Source organism: Onychomys torridus, chromosome 5 (genome assembly GCF_903995425.1).
Source record: "Onychomys torridus chromosome 5, mOncTor1.1, whole genome shotgun sequence".
NCBI lineage: Eukaryota > Metazoa > Chordata > Mammalia > Rodentia > Cricetidae > Onychomys > Onychomys torridus.
Window position 1 is genome coordinate 80984370 of NC_050447.1, and position 25755 is coordinate 81010124.

The 25755-nt window shown below is 39.7% G+C and overlaps 1 protein-coding gene across 1 annotated transcript in view; it reads left to right on the forward strand.

Moving 5' to 3' along the window:
- Myo3a (myosin IIIA) overlaps positions 1 to 25755 on the forward strand; it is a 177226-nt gene that overhangs the window by 127842 nt on the left and 23629 nt on the right. Inside the window, exons 21-29 of the mRNA XM_036188496.1 lie at positions 718 to 847; positions 2860 to 2939; positions 3271 to 3348; positions 5341 to 5546; positions 10733 to 10844; positions 13326 to 13488; positions 14976 to 15099; positions 19997 to 20879; positions 23365 to 23509. Of these exons, the coding sequence (XP_036044389.1) occupies positions 718 to 847; positions 2860 to 2939; positions 3271 to 3348; positions 5341 to 5546; positions 10733 to 10844; positions 13326 to 13488; positions 14976 to 15099; positions 19997 to 20879; positions 23365 to 23509 (1921 nt within the window). The remainder of the gene's footprint in view (positions 1 to 717; positions 848 to 2859; positions 2940 to 3270; positions 3349 to 5340; positions 5547 to 10732; positions 10845 to 13325; positions 13489 to 14975; positions 15100 to 19996; positions 20880 to 23364; positions 23510 to 25755) is intronic.

A 25755-nucleotide genomic window follows, 5' to 3' on the forward strand; every position in this document is an offset into this window, starting at 1 on the left:
ATACACTGTAAGTCATTTTCAGTATAACTTTTGTGATTCTTAGCATTTGACTTACCAAATAAAGGCTGCTTTAATCACTAATTAAGAATTGCCTGTGGCCATTTTGCCCAGTTGTTTTTAATAAGTATGTTATTTGGCTCATTATAAGAGAGTACCTCAGGCTGAATGCTCTAACAGAAGAAATTCACTATCATTGTTCTAGAAGATGGAAAGTTGAGACCAAGGTGCCCTGAGCAGGGTTGTTGTCTAATGAAGCCTCTTTTGGCTTGCAGACAGATGTCACCTCACCCAGTCTTCACATGGCTTTTTCTCTGTGTGACTACAGAACATCTTTAATGTGAATTCTGGAGGGACATGATTCAATCCACAACAACACATTTGATTATCCCTTAGAAATCTTTGGGATATGTTCATCTTTTTAAAGTCTTAAAATTAGTCAGAAGTACCAGAAACACATATCCCTACAGCATGCAGTCTCCAAGTTAGGTAAGACCTGTCACGTTGAAGTCAGGAGAGCTGGACCAGTTCCTAGAGAAATGGGGATGGTTCTTCTGTGCTTCCCAGCCCTCCAAATAAAGGAAACTCACAGATTTTCTGACCAAATGGTGAGGAATTGCATGTATAATCTTGCATGTCTGTTGCTCAGTACAGACAGCTCTCATGAAGCATTGAGGATGGCCTGGGTTCTAATAATCACAGTATCGCTTGTATCAACAGGTCCTCTACAGTGCTAATGGGTTCTTGGCGAAAAACAGAGACACACTCCCAACTGATATTGTGTTACTTTTGAGGTCATCAGAAAACGGTGTAATTCGGCAACTTGTCAACCACCCTCTGACCAAAACAGGCAAGGCAGTTAACTTTGAAAAAGGTTCCTCTAAGCCTCATCAAATAGTTTCTCTCTGTGATTCATTTGTGACTGTAGTCTCTTATTTTTCATGTTTATTTCCAATTCACTAAATATTCACTTGTTCCTAATCTGAGGGAGGCATAAAAATTAATATAAAGAAGCTAGGCTCTTACAAAGAAAGTATTTGAGACTCTCACCAGAAAATATGAAAATGTCCTAGTTGCTCATGAAAAAGAGAACATTCTCCTCAAAAGAAAAACCGCAGTTTTCAGCAGTGGGCGGTGGTTAGACAGTCCCTGGTGTTCAAGAGTTCTCTGCTGATTACGTTCATACCATCTCACTCCTTACTCCACTCCCCCTTATACATCCTGACATTCATTTATTGGGGGAAAACATATTACTTGGATTCTTTATTCTGTAGTTTTAAATTCTTCTATTATTTAGTGGGTGGTAGTAGCACATGCCTTTAATCCCAGCATTTGAGAGGCAGAGGCAGGCAGATCTCTGTGAGTTTGAGGCCAGCCTGGTCTACAGAGCAAGTTCCAGGACAGGCTCCAAAGCTACACAAAGAAACTCTGTCTCAAAAAAAAAAAAAGATTTATTTATTTAGTTTATATATGAATACTCTATCTGCATGTACAACTTTATGCCAGAAGAGAGCTTATATACATGCTCTCAGATCCCACTATACATGGTTGTGAGCCACCATGTGGTTGCTGGGAATTGAACTCAGGACCTCTAGAAGAGCAACCAGTGCTCTTAACCACTGTGCCATCTCTCCAGCCCCCAATTCTGCAAACTTTTTGATAGTTTTATTGATCTATAACTGAAATACTTACCCAATAAAATTTGGTTTTTACATATATAAAGACACCATATATGTTTCCACATAACTAAGAGTGAGCATATTAATCACACATATGATGTCCTTCATAACCCCTGTGATCTCTCCTTCCCTCCCTTATTCAAACACAATTTTCTGGAAACATTATTCTCCCTCCCTTGAATTGCTTTGACGTCCTTAAACATATATATATATATATATTTCTGGTTCTGAATTATTTGCATGCCATTTTATTAAAATGCTTTAAAGTGAGCCTTATTTAAGTATTCAAACTACAGAATATGACCCAACAGCATCTCAACTAAGAATAATAGCTGTGATTCAAGGCCAAGTCTTTCTGGCTTTTCAACCTTAACGGTTTCACTGCCTTAAACATACAAAGCACACATCTGAATGTTAAGATTGAGAAATCATATTGGCGTCACTCACGCTTGATTTACTAAAAGCACTTCATAAGACTTTAAGGCTCCCTGCAAAGCCCACCTTGAGTTAAAGAAAATCTCAAAGACAACTTAACACAGAGATGCACAGTGAGCTGCTCCTTCATCATCATCTGCCCACATCTTCTAAAATCGAGAGGAAACCTCTCAACCACATTTCCTGTTTTGTCATATAGGAGGTTGGTTTTTCCTTCTTATTCTGAATTTTGGATTTGTGGTAGCCGAATGTGGTGGCACCTGTCTGTACTCTTGGAATTCAGGAGGCTGAGGCAGGAGTATTGCCATGAGTGTGAGGTCGTCCTGGACTGTACAGCAAGATCCTCTCAAAGACAATGGAGAAGAAGATGAAGAGGAAGAAGAAGAGGAAAAGGAGGGGAGGGAGAAGAGGAAGACGGAAAGGAGGAGGAGACCAAAACAAAAACAGAAGATTTATTATAGCCTTTCAGAGGTGGGGCACAATCCCAACATTAGAGAGGCAGAAGTAGGCAGAACTCTGAGTTCAAGACCAGCCTAGTCTACAGAACCAGTTCCAGGACAACCAGGTATACACAGAGAAAAAAAAGATTTATCATAATTTTTCACATAGTGTTCTTTATCCTTGTTTCAACAAATAGGTAGCCAAGCTTCTGAGTCTTAGAATGCTCAAAATACTTTAAATAAATGGGAAAATTGTCCAGCCACTCAGGGTTTTAAAAGATAAATTAATTTTGCCTGTGTTCCCATAGGTAACCTGCCACTTTCTAAAACTAAAAATCTAATGAACTATCAGATGAGGAATTCAGAAAAATCCACAAACCTGACCAAGGTAAGACTATTTATCTTTACTGACAGCAGCTCAAACATCATGTCTTTCTGGTATATTCCTAATTCCTTTTCATCTTTAAAGTTTATACTATTTCTAAATAAAATGTATGTGTAGCCATGGTCAGAAACATTCATGTTCTGCACAAGACCAGTCAACATAAACAATGCAACAGGCACAACAGTCCTTGAAGTGTGAATGTCAATAACATTTTGTGGGTTTGTGCATTTGAACACCCAGACTAAGGTAAATTCACGGAAAACACCATGTACCCCATGTAGATGACAATGTTCAGAAGATGGCAAGGCCTTACTGTCTTCTTTGGTCTCCTTAGGGTGAAACTAGAGACATCACACGTCATGCTTGTGAAACCACCAACATGAAAACGCAAACGGTCGCATCATATTTTAGAGTAAGATGCTAAATTATGATAACTTATATTTAAGGATACTGTTCATCCAAATTTAGTTACATATAAAAAAAGGAAAGAAGGAGGAAGGGAGGAAGAAAGGAAGGAAATTTTAATTCAGTGTCTCTGAATGGTTTTAGGACGGAACAAGGCTAGGCAAGGTTGAACATGGATCTCCAGCCCATATTTCCTTGCCCATACACAAGCTGATACCTTCAACAGGAGGAGAGAACCTATTATAGGACTGGGGCAAGGAGGAGACTCTCCAGAGACCCAGTAGCATCCAGGGCATAGGAACAAGGTCACCTTTCTTTGGACGATATGGGAGAAAGAAAAGAAAGGAAGCACTTCTCTCCCTGTGTGAACCTTGAAGAACCTGAGATAACCACTGTCAGTGTAGTTCGAGTTTTCACTTACCTCTTCTGAATCAGCCAGCCAGGACAATGGAAAAAAGACCACCAGTAACTTGGCAATTACTAATAATGTCGCTTAATATGGAAGACGTAGATGCAATCAGATTGAATTTACTATTGGTTGTCCAATGAATTTATGTATTTCTCTAATAGAATAACAAACCACTTTTTAAATTCTATGAATTCTTGTGTTACATATTCTCAAGCCCTAAGTTCATAGTAGACACTATCAAATCCTACTTGAGTATCGCCTGGTACACTTACATGTTTAAGGCCTGCATCCACTGCTGTTAAGTCCCTCTATATCATCAAGGCAGCACATGTGAACCACTAAACATACTTACAGTCAGATTAGTTTACTTTTGTAAGTGAGTTGTCAACACCATTATTGTACCACTGTTGTTAGCATCAAACACTGTGTGCATGTTAAACCTGCCCAGGTCATGAAATCATTTTAATCTTCAGGCTGAAGCAAAAACTGACAGAGGATTGATTCCAGGCAGTATGTAGTATGTTCTCAAGCTATTTTTTAATTCTGCTGACAAGAATGAAAGCAGGGTGACTATGCCTTAGTCCTAAGAAAACCCATGCCTGAACTGCTCTGAAAGCAAGCAGGCCCTGTCACCTTTGGGTCCCTGTGCCTGGCAGATGTTGGCATGACTAAAGGAATGATGATTCACAGATAATGTAATGAAAGGGCTCTAGAGTAGCAGTTGCAGCTGTTTGGGAAGATGGCATCTGAGCTGGTCCCCAAGAGGAAAGCATCCAAATGCAGCAGATACGTCAGCTGGCTAACTTCAGTATTTGGGTAGCACTGGCCCTGCAACTCTAGATGTTGGTACTTCGAACACTAAAAAGCCCAGTCTTCCATGCTGTGTCTACTCACTGCCTTGCCAGGAAATTCTGATCTTGGTCTTGGAGATAACTACTTTGCTGAGGTTCCATTTTTAATGATCTCTATTCATCCTAATAGGTTATTCTTAATTGTCTGATAATTGGCTATTATTTTAACAAAGCATTGCTACAGAAGACAGTTTTAATACCCATATTAATAAAAATATTCTCTCCAGATCAATAAACAAAGCACAGTAAAATAGTTAAGTGGATAATAATTTGATCATTTTCATTTTTGAAAATAACTTCTCTGCCCTAATTTTAAAGTAGATGATTCCAACAGAGATTAAAGTGTTTGTTTTTTTATACTTTCTACAAAGACAAAGTATATAAAGTAAATTAACCAAATTATATGTCTCAATATTGTAATTTTGTCTGTTTGCATGGGAGGATATAATTATTTTTAAAAAGTATGTAAAAAAAATAAATTCATCATTTAATGCTGCCCTAAGAGTTTCTAGGCAAATTTTTCATAGACAAGCTCCTAGTTATTGCTCTACATTTCTGTCACAGAATCTGTAATTTTTAGATGAATTCCTTTTCCTTATATCAGATTTTCCACTCACTGTGATTAGCAATTTGTAACATTAATTCTTAAAACTGTAACCTTGTTATAAAAATGAAGACCTACAATTTCATGCTTTTTTTAGTGTCATACCATGAAATTGATTCATGTTATATATTATAGTATTCCTTGATGGATTTGTTATCTAAAATGGTGGTGGGCCAACCTCATTTTGTCCGTTGCATCAAGCCAAATAATGAGAGACAAGCAAGAAAATATGACAAAGAGAAGGTTCTGCTCCAGCTCCGCTGCACGGGGATTTTGGAAACAGCCAGAATTCGAAGGCTTGGTTATTCTCATCGGATACTGTTTGCTAACTTTATAAGAAGGTTTGTGGATTTCTTGAATTTTCTTTGTGTGGTTTATGTTTTTAGTTTTTCAGAAGAACTGTAGACTATAAAACAGTGGAGAATTGTCTAGGAGGTCTAAGGCAGAAGCATTTTAGTCATGTGGTGAAGAGACTATAGCTGTTACAGCTGAGTCTGGGAAACTCTGCTGTGCTCTAGGAAATCTCTGTGAGGGAAGAAGATGCATGTGAAAGGCTGGAAGTTCTGTACTGAAGAGCGAGGAGATCTGTGTTAGCAGCCCAATGCTGCACTTGCTATGTGGCCATGGATGTACACCAACAATTCTCAAGTAGGAGAGATGGAGCCCTTCAAAAGATACTTAGCAATGTCTGGAGACATTTGTAGATGTCATGCCTAAGAGTGGGGTACTCTCACCTACTGGGTAGCACCCCAGGATGTTGCTAATAATCTCATCTACAGTACAGAGGGCAACTCCCAAATGCCAGCAGTTCCAGGTTGAGAAACCCTGGCCTCTGTGGTATATTGCTTTCCTCACCTCCTAAGTCTGCTATGACCTTCTGATAGAACAGTTATAATGATCAAATTGAATAATGTCATGTCTATGGAGAATTAACAGATATAGAAAGTCAATTAAATTTATGTCGATTTGATCTTTTCTAATTTAAGAAAGAATCCACTAGGTACAAAGAGTTCTTAACATTTAAAATTATTGTAAAATTAACTTTTATACAGTAATACAGTAAATGTATTTTAAGTAATACATTAGTGGTAATGCTAAGGTTCAATATTTTAAATATTTAATATTTTATTTTTTATTTTTATTATTATATTTGTGTTTTAATTTTATACATCAGCCATGGGTTCGTTCCCCTGTCCTCCCCCCTCCCGGCCCCACCCCAATCTTTCCCCTATCCCCTCCCCTCCATTCCCATCTCCTCCAGGACCAAGACTCCCCTGGGGATTCATTTAAAACTGGTGGATTCAGTACAGGCAGGTCCAGTCCCCTCCTTCCAGGCTGAGCAAAGTGTCCCTGTGTAAGCCCAAGGTTCCAAACAGCCAGCTCATGCACTAAGGACAGGTCCCGGTCCCACAGCCTAGATGCCTCCCAAACAGTTCAAGCACCCATGTTTCTGAGAGTTGTCAATCCTGTATTTCTATTCATTATTATATTTAAAGAAATTTCAAGTTTTAGACATATTGCAGTTTTCAGGAAATTTTAATGTTTAAAGAACTCTTCATCTATAAAATAATACTTTTTTCCCAAGTATGCAAAGGAATATTAAGAACAAAAAAAGCTTTGTTTTTGGTTGCTCAACAAATTCTGGTTACATTTCTCTACCCTCACCCCTCAAAAAAAGTTCTATCATGCTTTCTTTTACCTGGCTTATGTAGCTGGGTTAGCTGGTAGTCTGTCACTGTGGCAAATAACTGAGAGAAGCAACTTGATAAAGGAGATACTTGTTTGGCTCACAACCTCAGGGGTTTCACTCAGTGGTCAGTTGGCTCTGTTGCTTTTAGATCCATGCATGATAGACACTTCCTGGTAGAAAGGCATAGTAGAAGACAGGGGCTGTCCTGTGACAGTTAGGAAGTACAGAGGAAGAAAGGGGCTGTCCTGTGACAGTCAGGAAGTAGCAGAGACTGAGAGGAAGAGGACAGGGACAGGAAAGGCATGCCCTGCAGGTACATAAGGAAGAGGACAGGGACAGGAAAGGTATGCCCTGCAGGGGCAGTTACGTGCTGATGCTTCCTCAGGTAACTACTTCCTCCAATGAGATCCCAACTCCTAATAGCTATCCTGCTGATGAGTTATGCATCCTTGTGATGTAGTTACCTCTCAGGAGCACCACTACCCACAGATCAAGCTTCAACACCTGGGCCTTTTACTACCAACCCATGACAGTGTCTAATATCCATAGTCAATGTAATAAGAATTCTTTCTTCTGATTTTCTTGTTTCTCAGCAGTTCATCATAGCTATTTTTTTTCTTTAAAAGCCCAAAAAAGAAAATAAAGGCATTTTTTGAAATGTGCTGAAAGAAGAACACCCTACCACCTTTTCATGATATATATAAATAACATTTCTATTCTGGATTTTATACTAGAGGGTTTTCATAGAAGTTTAAGACCAACCTTATAGGTTCAAATTTTGGAGTTCAGAGATTGCACTTAACTGACTTTACTTTGTATAGCTCAGTCCCAAATTTGTATAAAATGAGAAATTTTAAAATAGAAATTTTTACTTGGCCAGTAGCTAAATACTCAGTTCTGTCCATGAAAGTGCATAAATCCAAAGATTAGATGTAAAGGAGTTTCGAGGTTAAAATTAAAATTTGACTTTATTGTCATGTATTTCATGTGTGTGAGTAGAGTAGACCTTCTTCAATGTTAATATAAATATTGCTACAATTATCTATCTGGAATAAGCACTCTAACACCAGTGAGAATGGAAGAGAGGAGATGTATCCGGTGAACCGAACCCAGGACCCGAAAGACGTCAGTCCAGATCCAGTTTGCACTTACAGTTTATATTACAGAACCACAAAGTGGGACAAGCAATAAGTGAGATGTTTTCCAGAAGCAAAGCGTAGAAGGCAGTTAGCTGGGGCCTTTTGTTTCTTAAAGGAGGACGGCAGGTGTAAGCTTTTGTGGTCAGGCTGCTAAGGGTAGCAACCAGTTTTGGTTTTGCTTTTGTTTCTGTTTTTGTTTGCAGCTATTTCTCCAGGTCGTTCTGTTCCAGGTAGCAACTGGAGTCATGCCTGGCAATAAGCAATACAAGAATGACTCCAAGTAAAAAATCACTAAATAAGTCAATACATCAGTGTCTAGTAGGGGTCTTTCCTACCTTAGTCTACTTAAATATTACTAATCTAGTATATGGATGCTAAGCTACCATGCTAAGAGCTGTGGAGACACTGTTTTAAAATGGGCTTAGCTTCAGTAATTGAAACCCCAGTTAAGATTATCAGAGTCAAAGACACAGGAAGTTAACAAACAACGCGGAATAGAAATGACAAGTTCAGAAGACTGGTGTGCAGTGTAAGAGTCTACAGAGAGGAAGAGCATTCAACTAAAATGCCAAGATCAGGACCACAAACCAGGATCTGGCAGAGGATACAACTATTAGGGAAGACAGGAAGTGGGCCTTTACACAGGAAGTGAGCTGCAATGGCTCACCAGGCTTATGCATTCAAGCAAAATTGCTTACCTCATGAGACTAGGGAGTGAAAACGCTATGAAAAGGAAGATATTCAGGTCCCAGTCAATTGGTGTGCCAAAAAACTAAGAAGCCTTGGATTGAGCTGGATTGGAAGAGTAGGTATCAGTGAAGCAACAGAACAGGAAATGAGACACCCAGTGGGTTAAAAATAGGAGTTTTATGCTTTCAAAATAGCCAAGGTTTTATAGCCCAGACCACAAAGAAAACTAAATCCATTGTGTTGATGATACTTTGTTTGCAGGTAAGTTGTTTATTTAGAAATTAAGAAGTAGAAATTAGTTCTCCCCTATGTTTCCATGGCCTATGATGCTATAGAATAGCAAATTACTACATGATAAAGGAGAAAGAAAAGGGTAAAAAGCTATGGGTGTAGTGGAAAAAAATGAATCACTGTTCTAAATAACAGGAAGTTCTAGAAATAAAAGGTCAAACCTTTTCTGGGTCACTGTTTTGAAAGCTGTCACCCAAATTGGTATAGACTGTTGAGAAGGCAAAACAGTTTTCAAAGGTCTCCTGAAGCTCTAAGTGGGATTTTCTAGCCCTCCCATGCCTTGCCTTGGCATTGACTAACCTCCTTGAGAAATTCTCCAGGCCCTTTCCTCAGTGACCACAGATAAGCTTTTCTGCTTCATGACAAGGAAAAAACCCCAAGAGGAGGTGCCCAATATGAACTGACTTTGCACAAGACATGATTGTGTTGATCAGCTCTCTACCAATCATAATGAATAACCTGTAATAGCCAACTGGTAAAGATAAAAGGCTGATCCAGGCTTCCAGTGCATTGGTTAGCTCCATGACTTTGGGCCTATGGTACTATCACACTCAGATGGGGGTCCAATAACCTCTTCAAGGGCATAACACCCAGTAATCTGAAGACTTCCCACTGGATGACACATCTTAGGAGTCCCACAGTCTTCCAAAGGCTGATCCACAAAGCAGGTCTTTAACACATGGGCCATTGGAGACATGTAAGCTCTGAAATGAAGCACAGGGTTCTGATTGGTTTTTTATTTATTTGTTTGTTTGTTTGTTTGTTTGTTGTTGTTTTTCAAAAGAACCTTCTTCTAAGAGCCAAAGAAATTAGTTCCATTTTATACTGATACCTATGCACAGTCATTTGGCTTGCATCTCCTAAGCAGAGTTCATTGATGACAGGATAGTATATAGTAGGTTCTACTTTACTTTCTGTTGATGTGACAAGAACCAACTTGGGGAAGAAAGGGTTTATTTTAGCCTACAGGTTATAGTCCATCATTGAGGAAGCCCAAGGCAGAAACTCAAGGCATGAGCTTGAAGGAGGAACCAATGGAGGAACACTGTTTATTGACTTGTTCCCAGGTTCACATTCAACTAGCTTTCTTCTATAGCCCAGCCTCACCTGCCTAGTGATGACACTGCGCATGGTGGGCTGGGCCTTCTTATACTGGTTGTCAATCAAGAAAATGCCCCCACAGACATGCCCATAGGCAAACTTGATGTAGGCAGTTCTTCAGCTGAGGTTTCTCTTCTCAGGGTATCAAGCTGACAACCACATTTAGCCATCACAATGAATACTTACACTTTAAACTCAAATTCAGCTTTGAACCCCAATTCCATCATTTACTAAATATTCAACCTCAAAGAGGCTTTCCATTTGATTCAATTTTCCAATAATCTGCACACACACACACACACACACACACACACACACACACACACACACACCATAAGCATTCTATTTTCATGTACTTGTGAGTATTCCAAGATTTCCTGGATATGAAGTTTTTGACTAGAGCCAAATGGAGAGCCATCACAGGAGTGAAACTACAGCTTGCTGTAGGTTTGTGTCTGTCTGGAGTTGTTATTCTTCTGCTGATTTGAGGAATGTATTGGAGAGCCAAGCATTTAAGTCTGGTAATCTCATCCTTTACCATGATAGAGCTGCCAGGTGGCTGCTACTGCTGATGTTGACCACTGTATGAACCAACTACCAATTTTTATCATTTCAGGTATTATGTTCTCTGCTACAAGTCGAGTGAAGAACCCCCAGTGAGCCCAGACACCTGTGCTACCATTTTGGAAAAGGCTGGTCTTGATAATTGGGCTCTTGGAAAAACAAAAGTAATGTTTTCGTGGAAGAAATGATTAGTGGATTTGAAAGAGTTCTAATATCTTAATAATTATTGAAACTATTATGGATTTTGTTAAAGACTATATAAAATTGGGGGTGAAACTTAAAACACATAAAGCCTTCCTTCATGAAGATAAAGCATTTTTGAACTTTATAAAGCCCAGGCCAAACTGCCTAAGGATGACACTGCCCACAGTGAGCTATATTTTCTTATATTAGTTAGCAATCAAGAAAATGCTCCACAGACATGCTCATATGCAAACCTGATGCAGACAGTACGAGAAATTTTTATTTCAGATATTTATCCAAAAGAAAAACTCCAATGGCTCTGGCAATAAATATACTTAACTTCAAACGGTATTGGAAACAAACAAATTTTTCTATGGGAGGGACCAGAGTCTCACTGTGAATTGCTCACTGGTCTAGAACTTATTTTATGTTCAGGCTAGCCTTGAACTCACAGAGACACACCTGCTTTTGCCTCCAGTGCTGTGATAATGGCATGTATTGCCACACCCAACCATCATTTTATCTACCTTATCACTTTCAAATAATCAGAAAGCTAGTATAAAATCAGAATGGGATTCCTGCTTTTCTCTTCTTCGTTAAATTCTCACTTGGTTTCTTTTATAAACTTGAAATTTATCTGAAGTAAAATATTTAGCATCATCATGAGACTCACTGTATGTTTAAGCACTGGTGCTTATATATTAACTTTGGGAGCCTGGGGAATCTTATTTAACCCCTTAGAGAACAAAAAAAAATTTTAAATCATCTTTAATATGGAAGTCAAACAAGTAGCTGTTCAGAGAAAGGATACACTGGATCTGGCATGTGTCCTTAGAGCCTCTTAAGGTGGGAGTCCCAGTGCATTCTAAATGCATTTTGGAGGTATACCAGGTATACCAGTGAATTCTAAATGTTTCTTGGAGGTACACCAGATTTACCAGTGCATCCTTAAAGTGTTTAGGGGGTATACCAGATATACCTCCAAAAGAACAAAGCTGAAGAAATACAAAGTGATCATTCAAGAATAACTATGAATAACTACTGTCAACCACGCCAAACGGACCAGAACAAATGCCCTCATTTCCAAAGAAATCTGAGTATTGTGTCTTGGGCATAGGAGAAGAGGAAAGAATTTCATGTTCAGAGGATGTATTATCCAGGCAACAATTTGAGGAATTTTTCTGATCATCTGTCTTATACTTAGTAACACTTTTTTTGATATTTGATAAAGGAGAATTCAAGGTGCTCAGAGGATATATATTTTATTCAGACTACTTTCTTTAAAATGCTCATAAAGACGAATGCTCGTTTATGATCAGAAATGCATCTGTAACTTCAAATGGAGTTTTAACTTGTAAAAAGGTCCTTGGCCTGCCAGTTCTGTATGATATTTAAGTAGCATTTTAAAGCCATTCATATTTTCCACTTCACCTTTCCAACTCATTAACATGGATAAAAGTGTTTAATATAAGAACATTTCTAACGCTATCCAAAAAAAAAAAAAATGATGACCTTTTTAAAAACACTGAATTTTAAATGAATTGTCAACAACAGAATGGACTAAATATATTAACATCTAGAATCCTGTAGAAATTAAAATTGAATTCAATCAAAATCCATAATGTCTAACTGTTTACCTGTGGTGCCCAGCTTCCATCTTCACTGGCATGCTGAGAGAGTTCTACAGTCAAAGTTACCAGGTCTTGCAACTCAGCTCTAACATTTGATTTCAACTACTTCAACTGATTTTCTTGATGAGCTCAATGAACTCTCTGAGGTGATATATTTTGATGAATTTATCCATTAAAAGAATGAAAGATATTCCCTAAAGGGAGAGAGTAAAGCTAAAATTCTTAAACATGAAGGATGCCTTTGGTCTTGAGGCTCTGGCCTTGCCCAAGCTCAAGTTAACTTTAGAATGAGCTGAAGTCATCCTGTGGTTAGTCTATGGAGAAAGTTGTTGGTTCTGCTGGGATCCTATCTGCCTCATTTTCCCCCCTGAAAATCCTCGACAGTCCCCTGTCATATTCATCTCTATATCTCTAGCAGATAAAGAAATCCAATAAGTTTCAATAATCATTTGGTGAATAAACATTTATTCACAGATAGTTTTGTACAAGTTTTAAATTTGGGAAACAGCAATGTCTTTAAAATGTTTTAAGCATAAAGATGAGCTTAACCCAGAATATATGATGCTAAATATTTTCTAGAAAAAGCTCAGAATCTCTGATTCTTATTATTAGATCCAAAGAACCCCAAGTTTCCAGGTCTTTTTTTTTTCTTCCTTCTCAAAGACAAGTTTTGTTTAAGCATCAAATCTGGATGACAGCCAAACCCAAGAAGCAAACATGTTTTCCAGACCTGAAGAGGTTCAACATACAGTCTACTCTTCAAGCATGACATACAGCCACTATACATCTGTGAGTCAAGATCTTACTGTACTTTATTTTAATTCTTTTAAGGTGTTCCTTAAATATTACCACGTGGAACAGTTGAATCTAATGCGAAAGGAAGCCATTGACAAGCTTGTTTTGATTCAAGCTGGTGTCAGAGCATTCTTGGGTTCAAGAAGATATCAAAAGCTACAGCAGAAAAGGAGAGACAGTGCTGTAATAATACAGTCAGGTAATCACCACAGTCACCTTGCAGTGTAAAAAGCATAATGGAGACCTGTATGTATGGTCATAAATCAAATCTTCTAGCGCTTCTTGTGTACAGGACTGCAATTTTCCCATGACTTTGTGTTTATTCACATGCTACTCTAAATTATACTGTTGCAATGATTGACACTTTTAATATTTGAATAAATGTTTTGTTTTAAATTAAATAACTGGAGGTTTTAAGTTTCCTGTCAAGGATTAATGAAACACAATTGACCAATCCTGTTTGATGTGACCAACAATTGGATTAGTTATGGCTCTCAAGAATCATATTACAATACCATAACTCATTAGGCAATAAGATTTTCCCTCCTCTATTCCAAAGGTTACAATTGTCATAATTTTTGACAATTTAATTAAATTTTATTTCATTAAAGGGCATCTATTCTCTGTATTAACTCTGAGGAAGTGATATATAGGACCATACTTAGCAATTTTTTGTTAAAATATATTGGTAGACTTTGAATTTTGCTGGTTTTTTTTCCTTGAAAGGCATTCATAAATTTAAATCATGCCTAGGATGACTTGCAACAGTATTTTTCAAAAAAGATGAATTTGACCAACTAGCCATACTGAAAAACGTACTTTACTTTCACTCTGACATTTTACTTCTGATCTATTTTGTTTCATTTTAGATGCTAGCCTAGGCTCACTAAATCCATTTTTATTTAGCTCACTGACATACACAGCCACATTCTAAAGAATATTCACATGGTGGACATCATAGATTACTATTGAGAGACCCATGTCCTGTTCCCAGTTCCATCAGTCAGAATTCCAAACTGTTAACTTCCCCTTAAGACATTGCAATACTTTGGGATCTCATCCTCAACTCTGAGGTGCATAAAGCTCTGATTAAAAAGTTTCCCATAACTCATTTGTCAGTTAGACACAACCTGATAAGAAGTGAGACTGTTTACAGCCATTAGTTCAGGTTGCTGCAATGGTCTACTTTGTGAAGAAATGGTCCTGAGTTTTGCTTTAAGAAGCTACCCTGGGAAGGGAATATTCCTGAATAGATAGTTACTCCATGTTACCTTTCTAAAATAAAGCAAAACTTTGAAAACTGAATTCTAAAATACATGCAACTCCCAGCATAATTGGTGAAAATGTCCAAGCTATACATTATGCATATATTATGTAGGTAATGAGGGCCTTCTGTGAAGAGCTGAACGTAACAAAAAGGACATAATTTCAAGCAAAGGAGCATGCTGCCCTTGGTGCTGTCAGTGTCTGCCATTGTAGTCCCATGGTGATGCAATTGCTGCAGTTTATATCTAAAACTGTCTTGTTAATTATCCCCATTTAAAAAAAAAAAACAGTAACTCATCGATCTGGCACCTTTACTCTCATTTTTTCTGTGACAATGATAGTCAAAACCACTAATTTGCATTCACTTAGTGTCCTTTTATTTCTTGTTCCTACTACTCCTTTGTTCCTTGTGTGTTTCAGCTGCAAGAAGACATCTCATGAGAAAACAAGGAAAAGAAGCTGCTAACGTGAAACACACAGCAGCAACGAACATTCAGGCTAATGATCGGGAATTTGACTACAAGAAAAACTTTGAAACTAAAAGGTACAATGATGTTCTTTCTGACACGGTTTTGCCATCAAGGTGTTCCAAGGTTGTAGAATAATGTTTCTAGTCTTTGTTGTTCCTGTCTGCTACAGATACATCAAATCCCAGGGAAACACACAGCCACCTTGTCTATCTGGGAGTTCATGGACATCTTATTCTCATGGTCTCACTTTGATTCCCAGGGGGCTCTTCCACCTCTTGGCTTCTAAGGGTCAACCTCTGCAGTTCTACTCCAAGGGCTGGATGTCCCTTGATAACAATTCTCTTGCCACTCACAATAACATCTCCATCACCATCTAAATGTCCCCGAGCACTCCCATTTATTCCTATGGCCATAGCAGCCAATGCACCATCAGTCCTAATTGTAGTCACCAGCCGCCCTTTTTCCCTCCCCTGGGCCTTTCTATGCATATTTAAACGTGCCTATTAGTGGGTCCACAAGAATTCTTTTATTCAGCAGACTTTATGTTAGGTAGTGGGATACAGAGATTAAGGAAACAAAGTCCTTCTCCTCAAGTGACTCGAGCATCATGAAAAAGAATATGACCAGTAAATTGCTAGCAAGGTCGGCTGGCTCTGCTATAAATAGACATAAAGGGGAGGTTCTGGTGAAGCACTTAACCTGGTGTAATAGAGCCCTGAGTTCAAGCCTCAGCATCATACAAAGAAGAAAAATGTTGTTTAGCTAGACAGAGAACGTTGAAGATATCAAGTGTAGAGAATTCTGTCTTGATTACCACAGATAAGCAAAGGTAAAATAGTTTTGGTCCAAGTGGTAAAATGAATTGATAAAAATATTAGTAAGTAGCTCTCTAGAGATGTGAGGGTCACTCCACACTCAGCCTTGGACCCTTTGTCTTAGCCATGGAAAGGGTGAACAAATAAAATGGAAGAAGAGACAGTTTCCTTTTCTCTCCACTCAACCACATGTGTTATTCTCACACCCAACACTCGTGCCAACAGTGAGTTTATGGACACTTGTTCCCTCCCTCCCCTCCCTTCATACACACTCTCCCATTACCATATGGGCCAACTTTATTTCCTTATTTAACAAACATCAACGTTGGTTTGAAATTCAGAGGCATTTTGTGTTTTCAGTTGTCTGTGTGCTCAGAGACCTATGTATGTGCCTGTTGATGTTGTCTCTAATGGCCCAAATAATGTGTTTTTCCTTGTTACTGGTTGTAAAACTGACCTGAAAACTCCTGGGAGACCCCATATCTGCCTCAGGAGCAGGATCTGCATGATAGGAGCCTGAGAAGTATAAACTGGGTGCATATGAGAGAAAGATGGACTGATATTACTACTTCTAGAAACATTACTGCTTGTAGATATTACATGTATTGAGGAGATCCACAGTTCAATTATATATCAATTTACTTCCACCTTTTTTCTGAAGACATCAGGATTCCTTTTCAGTTTACAGACATTGAATAGAACTCTGTCACCTACAAATTCCCCTTTAGGGTACACATGTATTAATAATAAACTGTCCCCACACAATCTAGGATGAGATATTTGACACTGGACAGATGTATCACACAATCAGACATTAAAAACATATAAAGATATTGAATATTTTCACCATAAAACACTGATACATGTTTGAGGAGTTGTGTAGGATTAATCTGATTAGATGTTATGTAAATGCATAAAACATCACAAGTACCCCATTAATATATAGTTATGTGTATTTATAAATCAAAAATAATGATAGATAGATAACTGATTGATTGATTGATATGATAGACAGATAAATAGATAGATGATAGATAGTATGCAGAAGTAAAGTGCTTGCCAACTTGCATAAGAAATTGAGTTCAACTCTCCAGCATCTACATAAAAAAAACCAGATGTGGCAGCACACCTCTATAATCCCAGCACTAAAAAACAGAGACAAGCAGATCCCTGTAGTCGACTAACTGACTGGTCAGCTTAGCTGAATCAGTGAGCTCCAGGTCCAGTGAGTGGCCTTGCCTTAAAAATAAGATGGAGAACAATTAAGGAAGACACCCAACCTCAACCTCAGGCCTCCATATTCATGCACACACATACATTGACATATGAATATACCACACACACACATACACACACACACACACACACACACACACACACCTTTCACTGCCTCTAGAAATTGCTACTTGTAGACTCAAAGAGAACCTAGATAGGAATGAGAGAAGATGGGGGAAAGAGAGGCCTGGTGCACACCACACCCCAAGACCTCATACACCCCACCTGTCTATCTGCAGTCCTCACTTTACTTCTGTTCTGTGGCCTAGAAAAACCTCATTCATAGAAATGTGAAGACCGCTGAGCCCATCCAGCAGGTGTCAGAAGAGGTCAGCTGTTCCTCTCAGGTTGGAGATCTGAGACTTTCTCCTGGGAAGCACCCCTGTATGTGTCTCTGAGGCCCTGCAGTGCTGGACTAGCTCAGGGACAGAGTGACACGTGTCTCCACGGTGAGGTGAACCTTGGAATCCTAGACATGTGTACAGCAGTGTCTCACCAGTAAGATAAAAAGTCTCAAAAAACAGTTTCCAATAGATCCTGGCAAGTAGCCATTTAGAGACTCCAAGTTTATCTTATCTTGGTTATCTTTTCATGAAATGTAAATATTCTTAGATGGCACCATGAAAGTGTTCAAAATACCATGTAAGGACTAAATGAAGTGTTTTCTGACTGATCCTCCCAGTACTCTGTTATGAAACAAGCCAGAAGATGCCACCAAGTGTCTAAGAAGTGCTCAATAAAACTAGGGAAACAGGCAGGATGTGGCCTGTGATCCCTGCATTTAGGAAACTGGGATGGGAAGACCCTGAGCTTCACAGCAAGAGCCTGCCTCAAACAATACAGTAGAAAAGAAGTGGGAAGATGGAATCCCAGTGTATTTTTCTAACTCTGAGTCAAGTAAGAGTCCTTTCTCACAACTAGATTCTAAAAGACCAAAACTCTCACACAGGCTACAGGGCCAAGTAGAAACTCTGAGCAGTCATCTCCCAACCCACAACCAGCCCCTCTCCTACCCTACTCCACCCCACCAATCCCAGGAGAAGGAATTAGAATGTCAGATCATGTGTTTTTAACTCTACAGTAAAACACCCTTTTCATGACTGTGGTGTTCTTATGTGGGTTTTATGCTGCTGGAGGAGGAAGAAAATGACATACAGAAGTCCTTACCCCCTGTCTTCAAATGGAGGAGAATCATTGTATATTATACAATCATGAGTGGACCAAGGACACAGATTTAACTTTAATTTTGCATGGTATTTCCTGTGATCACTGAGTTTGGTGCTAATTAAAGTCTAGTACGTGAGCCTGGGGAACACACTCTGACTACTGGCTCCAAAACAGGATATATTGTCTACAACTTATTATTATGTACTCTGTTGTAGTTTGTTTTTTACTCCTTTGGGGGCCAGCCACCCAGCTGTCAAATAAATCATACATGGAGGTTTATTCTTACTTATTAATGCCCGGCCTTAGCTTGGCTTATTTCTTGCCATCTTTCCTTAACTTAAATTAGCTCATCTACTTTTTGCTGTGGAGTTTTCCTGTTCTCTTACTTCTGCAAATCTTACTCTACTCTGTAGCTTGCTGTGTAGCTGGGTGGCTGGCCCCTGGAGTCCTCCTCCTTCTCTGGCTCCTTGATTTTTCTTTCCTCGTCCTAGATTTCTCTTTCTATATCTTTTTTCTTCCTGTCAGCCCCACCTGTCCTTTCTCCTGCCTTGCTATTGGCCAGTTCTTTGTTAGACCATCAAGTGTTTTAGACAGGCACATTAACACAGTTTCACAGAATTAATCAAATGCAACATAAGCAAAAGTAACAAACCTTAAAATAATATTCCCCAACATTTCCCCCTTTTTGTCTAAATAAAAATGAAAGGGTTTTAACTTAAACATAGTAAGACTATATATAATAACAATTATCAAGCAAAGATTATATTTATAATATTCTTATATATTTGTAGTTAGCATTTTAGAGAAAATAATGCATTATCTATGCTAAATCCAAAATTTTATATCTAACTTACTTATTATCATATTAAGGAAAACTATAACTATTTAGTCTTCAATTCCATCAAAGACCCAGAAACGTGTAATATTATCTAATAACAGAGACATTTGGCTGCCTGGACAGTCATCCAAAGTTCCTTTGCAAAGTTGGGGCATCTATCTTTAGCCTACAGGTCTAGAGTATCTGGCAGTATTCTTTGTTATAGAAGTTATATTTTGAAAGGATTAAACTCCTAGAATTTTTGACAATTGTTTCCATTCCTTGAGAATCTCATAGATGTATACAATGTATTTTAATCATACCAATCACCTGTTCCCCTCCAACTCCTCCCAGATAGCCTCACCTCCTACCACATCCTTTTCACAACTTCATGTCCTCTCTTCATAGCCCACTGACTCCAGTCAATGCTATTCTTATGTGCACAGATGTACAGCAATCCACTGGGCATGTGCTACCTAATAGGGGCGACTAATCTGAAAAAAAAAAGTCTCTCTATTCCCCAGAAGCCTTCACCTACCAAAGCTCCTCAGCTAGGGTTGGTGCTCCATGAACCTCTCCCCACCTATGTTGAATTTTTGACTGGCTTGATCATGTGTAGAATTTTGGTACCTCATCAAATAGAAATATAGTTGTTCCCATGCTAGCCTATTTCCCATTCCAAACTGAAACTGATTTTCTTATTCAAATAGGCATCCCAGTTGTCAGTACAGACAACATTTTGTGAGGAACTTTATTAACAAGACTTGATTTGTTTTTATTTTGAGTTTTCTTTGTTTCTTTTGACTTTCCTACCATACAATGTTGTACATCGCTACTAACAAAAGTAATATGCTCTGGTTTAGCATTGCCTTATGTCCAGATGCATGTTTTGTACAGGGAATCTTTTGTGAAGAAACAGACAGAAAATGCAGCGTTTACTAATGAATCCAACATTTCAGCTCCAAACAACAAAGAGAGCCCATCTGCAGGAAGGACAGCTCCCTTCAGAGCTGAGGGGAAAACCACCAATGTTGCTGAGAGTAACAACAAAAGATACCAGACTCAGAAGAAAATCAGCAATGTGTATGGGGAAGAGCGGAATCAAGAGCTGTGTGTTGTGGGGAACCCTTGGGCAGAAGTGAGCCCTGGGAAGAAGTATGTGCAAGACCTGGAAGAAAGCAGGAAGATAATGAAAGAGGAGAAAGGGGGCACTGTGATCCAAACTTACTGTCAGTGGTACTCAGAAGGGAGGAACTTTGAAGAATCAAAAGCAACATGTCTAGAAGGAGAGGAGACATGGGAAAAGCCAAGCTGCCCGGGACTGTGGCTAACTGAGGAGATTTACCTGAGAAAAACTTTGGATCCTAGTCTTAGTCAAAGGTCAGTCTATGAAAATGCAGACACCAAAGAAAAAGAAAAGAAGACATCTGTAGTTACTCAGAATGCCTGGAGAGAGTATCATCATCTGCATGGGTTCCTTGGAGAAAAAGACACGAGACCAGTGGAGCAGGCCCAGGAGGAAGACAAAGCTGCCTTGTTCATTCAGAACAAATATCGGAGTTCCAAGCAAAAGCAGCAGTTGAGGGAGGTCAGGCTGTCACCTTCCTTTAAGAATCAAAAGATTATTTCATCACCCACAGAAGTAGCAAGAAACATTCACAGTGTTTATTCCTGTCCTTTAAAGCATGAGGAGACCCATCCTCTCAAGGTAACAAATGACAGAGACTCAAAGGTGGCTTCGAAAAAAGAAGCCTGTGATTTGGCAATGTTTTCAAGACAGGTATGTAAATAAATTTATTTACTAATAAAAGTCTCTGGGAAATACCCAGTAACTGACTAAACGCATAGTAAATAACTGGGGAAATGTTTTATCTGTGTTTGTAAGACATTTTTTAATAAAATATATTAATGGCTGCACCATTAAAGTAGCCATATACTTTTATGCCCATGGATTGTCATAATAATAAAGAATAAAATTATGATAGCGGCCACACATAGTAAGATACCAGATGTCAGTTTCTATCACTTACTGAGGAGTTACTACTGGGTAGTAGAAAATTCTGTGTATCTGTGAGATCTTTTGTTCTCACTAAAAATATGGGTTCTTTGTTTTTTTTAAGATCTTTGAAAACTGAAAGCCTAGACTTTCTCCCTTCCCCAAACTTTAGTTTGTTTGGTGTAATTAGCTGCTAAGACCTGATAGGAAGCTTAATGGGGCCTCTATTTGATGAAAGTGTAAGTCTCATGACAATAAGCAGTTCTGGCCAAGAATGTACCAGGAAGAGATCGCAGGAGCAGCAAATGCTCATTCCTGTTCTCTCTTTCTAGGTACCTGACCTTAAAAAAATGTCTGCTTGCGTCAGCACTTTTACCTCATCCTATGTAGAGTGGCAGATGTTACCTAGACAACCTCTGGAATGCATAAATTACCAGAGCAGTCAGTGGTCTGTGCAATAACAGAAGAAAATTCTGTAGTTGGATGGTTCAAAGGAGGATATCCAATATCCCTGGTCCCTAAACTAAGTTTTGTTCCCTGTGGAAGCTGCATCCTGGGAGAGCACAATGCCTGCCCTAGATCTCTGCCTTGAGGTTGGACCCAAGCATCCCTGCCCTTAGCAATCAGTGGAGATCTGTAACTTAGTAATTTCCTAGCCCCTTCCTCTTCTATTTTTTAACCATTGTGTGAAGATGCTTATTTCTGGTTTGAGAACATTTTCATTTTTTATTTAATTTATTTATTTATTTAGCATCCCAACTGAAGTTCCTCCTCTCCTCCCATCCTCCCCACCACCTCCGCTCCATTGTCCCCACCTCAGTCTGCTCCTCCTTTGTTTCTGTTTAGAAAAGGGCAAGCCTCCCATGGGTATCAACAGAACATAGTATATCAAGTTGTGTAAGACTAAGCACCTTCCCTTGTATTCAGGCTGGGCAAGGAGACCCCGTATGAAGAATAGGTGCCCAAGAGCCAGCCAAAGCCTCAGGGACTCCCATGGTTAGGAGTCCCACAAGTAGACCAAGGTACACGACTGTTACATATGTATGTATGTATGTAGAGGGCCTAGGTCGGTCATGTTGGTTGGTTGTTGGTTCAGACTCTGAATTCCTGTGAGCCAGGTGAGTTGTCTCTGTGGGTTTTCTTGTGATGTCCTTGACCCCTCTGGCTCCTACGTTCCTTCCTCATTCTCTTCAGCTTGGGCTAGTGTTTGACAGTGAGTCTCTGAATCAGTTTCCACCAGTCACTGGATGAAGGCTCTCTGATGACAGTTGGGGTAGTCACCAATCTGATTGCAGAAGAGGGCCAGTTCAGGCTATTATCCACTATTGTTAGGCGTCTCATCCTTATAGATTTGTGAGAGTTTCCCTAGCATCAGGTTTCTACCTGACCTGGAAGTGCCCCCCCTTTCCAATCATCTCTTTCAGTATTCTCCCCCTCCATCTACACCCTAACCCAATCCCTCAAGTTCCCATCCCCACCTCCCCCAGTCCACCCAGGAGATCTCCTCTATTTCCCTTTCTCAGAGAAATCTATGTGTCTCCCCACCTTGGGCCCTGCTTTTTACTCTCTGGGTCTGTGGATTATAGCATGGATTTTATTTTTAAGCACCTCAGAAAGTGAGTTTTACATGCATACAATCTTTCTTTTCTTTGTTGCACAAATTTTCTCACCAAAGATCAAATGAGGTATTAGAAACCCAGAGATGATGTGCAACTGAGACAGATGAAGAAAGGTAGAAATACTGGCTTGTGCAAACCTATAGACAAAAAATCATGAACCCTGCACTCACCCTAGCAAGAGATCCAGCTTACAGGGGATGGAATGCAAGAAGAGCTGGGAGGTAGAGTGTGGAAATGAGGGGATGAAGCAAGGGAAGAAGAGTTCTAAGTCTTGAGTCAGCCAAGAAGACTGAGAGGAAGTAGGGAACCTTAACACAACTGCAGGCCAGTAGGGCCCTTAGAAGTAGACTACCACAGCAACAAGGTAATTGCAGAAGCCAGATCTGAGGAGCCCCAGGAAGTGATGTGAATAGATGCTAAGTGTAGCAGAGCAGGTTTGCAACTTCCAATGAAAAAAAAGACACGGACAAAAAGCGCAGAGTAGAAGTTTGTATAAAGTGGGGACTTTATTAGACATGGCTGCAAGAGTCTAGGTAACTCTAGAACTTGAGGGTTCCAGAGAGTCTAGTAAGGAACTGTGTGTTCTGTGTGCCTATGGAGTTCTGGGATTCTTATCTTCAATTTAATCTGGTATATGGCCTTCTTTTTAGATATCAAAGTTATCTGAAGAGTATTTCATTCTGCAGAAAAACCTGAATGAAATGATTTTGTCACAGCAACTGAAGCCACTTTATCTGGGTATTTATCATCATAAACCAGTTAATAGACGTGTTTCTACTCATCAGTACCTCTCAGGTAAAGATCAGTAATAGTGGAGCCACTTACAGGGAAGGAAATTCCAGACTCTGTGTCTTAGTTTCTCACCCATGTTCTATGGCAGACCTGAGGCAGTTCTATGGAAGAACTGAAGCCTTTGTTTCATTCTGTTTCTTATAAACAGACATGCATTCTTCCAGAATATTCTACCCACCTCCTGCTGTCTCTGATTTCACTCTCCTGGGGGGGGGGGGGTTCCTCATTATTTTCTCTCTTTTATACAACTTAACCCTTAACTTGGCCTGTGACACCAGAAGAGAGTAAGAGGTAGCTCAGAGAGGGAAGCTATGATGTCTGATTAGTAAGAGAAAGCAAACACATGAAATATCCCTATTTCAGGGTTGCATCTACAAGAGTGCTGAGCCTCCAAGCCTCTGCTAGGCGTCACAGAACTACTGGGGTTACATTTTCTTTTATTTTTCATTGAGTTTATTAATTGTTCATGGTACTGTGCTGTATAAGAATATATTCATACAAGTATATGTTGCATGCTGAGCTTACTTCTCCCCATAACTCTATGCTCCCCTTTCCCATCCCTTCCCCTTCCTGTCAGTCTCCTTTGTTCCCCTAGACAGTTTCATTTCTACTTTTACATCATACATGTACATATAATTTCATGTATCTATACAAAGTCTAGGAACCACAAATAAGAGAAAGCATATATACATGTCTTTCTGGGACTGACTTAATTCACTTAACATGATAATTTCCACCCACGTCCATTTTCCTGCAAATGCTACAACTTCATTTTTTATGGCTGAAAACAATTGCACTGTGTATGTTATGTTGTCTGTATGTATCTCTCTATTGTTGGGCACCTCAGTTGGTTCTGGTAGCACTGTAACTAACATTGATATCAGGTATCTCTGTGATGATGATGACTTGGGGTTCTTTGGGTAAATTCCTGGGAGTGGTCTATCTGGTCTATCTACCATATGGTAGATCTATTTTTAGATTTTTGAGAAACCCTCATACTGATTTCCGCAGACAGTAGCTGCACTGGTTTACATTCCCATTAGTACTGTGTAAGGGTTCTCTCATATCCACATCCTCATCAGCATCATCTTTAGTCACACTCTGCCCCATCTCTGGAATTATCAGATCCCAGTCTTTTAGGAATGTGCAAAGGCTCTGGGATCTTCTGTGTCTCTGAAGGAGCAAGTAGAGCCCATAGCCACCAGTTATTTGTCTGTGAGTTATTATCAGGACACCCATGTCCCCTACTGGCCGCTATAGTCTCCACAGCAGCAGCAGCATGTCCTGCAAATAGGATCAGAAAGCCAGAAATCTGGTTCCACCCATGTCCCAGGTAGTCTCTTCTCTGTGGCCTATCCTATCCTGGGGTGTGGTGGGGGCAGGGAAGGGGGGATTGGGAAGCTTCTACTAAAAGCCTCAGGAGCCCTACCCACCCCTCCAGGACCTGCTGACTCTCCAGGATTCTTCTGAGAAAATCCTTTCTTTCTCTTCACTTCTAAGCCCTTTTGCTCTCTTGATCTGATTTCTGCAACGTGTAGCTCTCAGCAAAAACAGGAAGTCACCTGACCTCCTGTAGCTGTTTTCCTTGCCAAACTATCTGAAGAAAAAAAAAAAAAAAAAAACTAAGATGACAGTGGGCATTTGCCTGACCTGGAAGAAAGTGACAGTATCTTCAAGTTCCTATCAAGTGCCATGCCATATTGTTTGTAGTGAAGATTAACAGACACAGGTGTGCATAGAGGGCCCCATGGGTGCTGCTACACTCATGCTTCCTGGCTTTGACCAGAATCTTGTCTTACAGTGAGAAGAACAAAATTCAGCAAGAGCCTATTAGGTTGGCTTCTGCCCATGTCCTGTGCCAGAGGGACTAGATAGAGGGGGTGCGGGGAGAGGGGTGAGGGACCGTGACAGTAGACTGCCTCTAGATTTCAGAGGCAGCTGAAGGTGCAGATGGTGTGGGGATGCAGAAAAGCCAGGCAAAGGCCAGCGGTTCCTACTCCCATCACTGCACAAAAGGAAAGACGGAAGTGAGAGAGTCCTGGAGATGAATGGAGCTGTTGGTGTGTTGCCAGCTTTCTGCTTTGTTCTTCTTGGGAAGGCTGGGCAGGCCTGAAAGCAGAAGCCACCGGTCTTCACTTTATTCTTCAGCCTGCCATTGTCTCTTCTTGAGCTGGCATGTGTCAGGAAGAAGACTGTAACTCAGAAGCACTTCTTGAAGCCACCTGAGGGTTTTGTCCTTGCATGTGTAG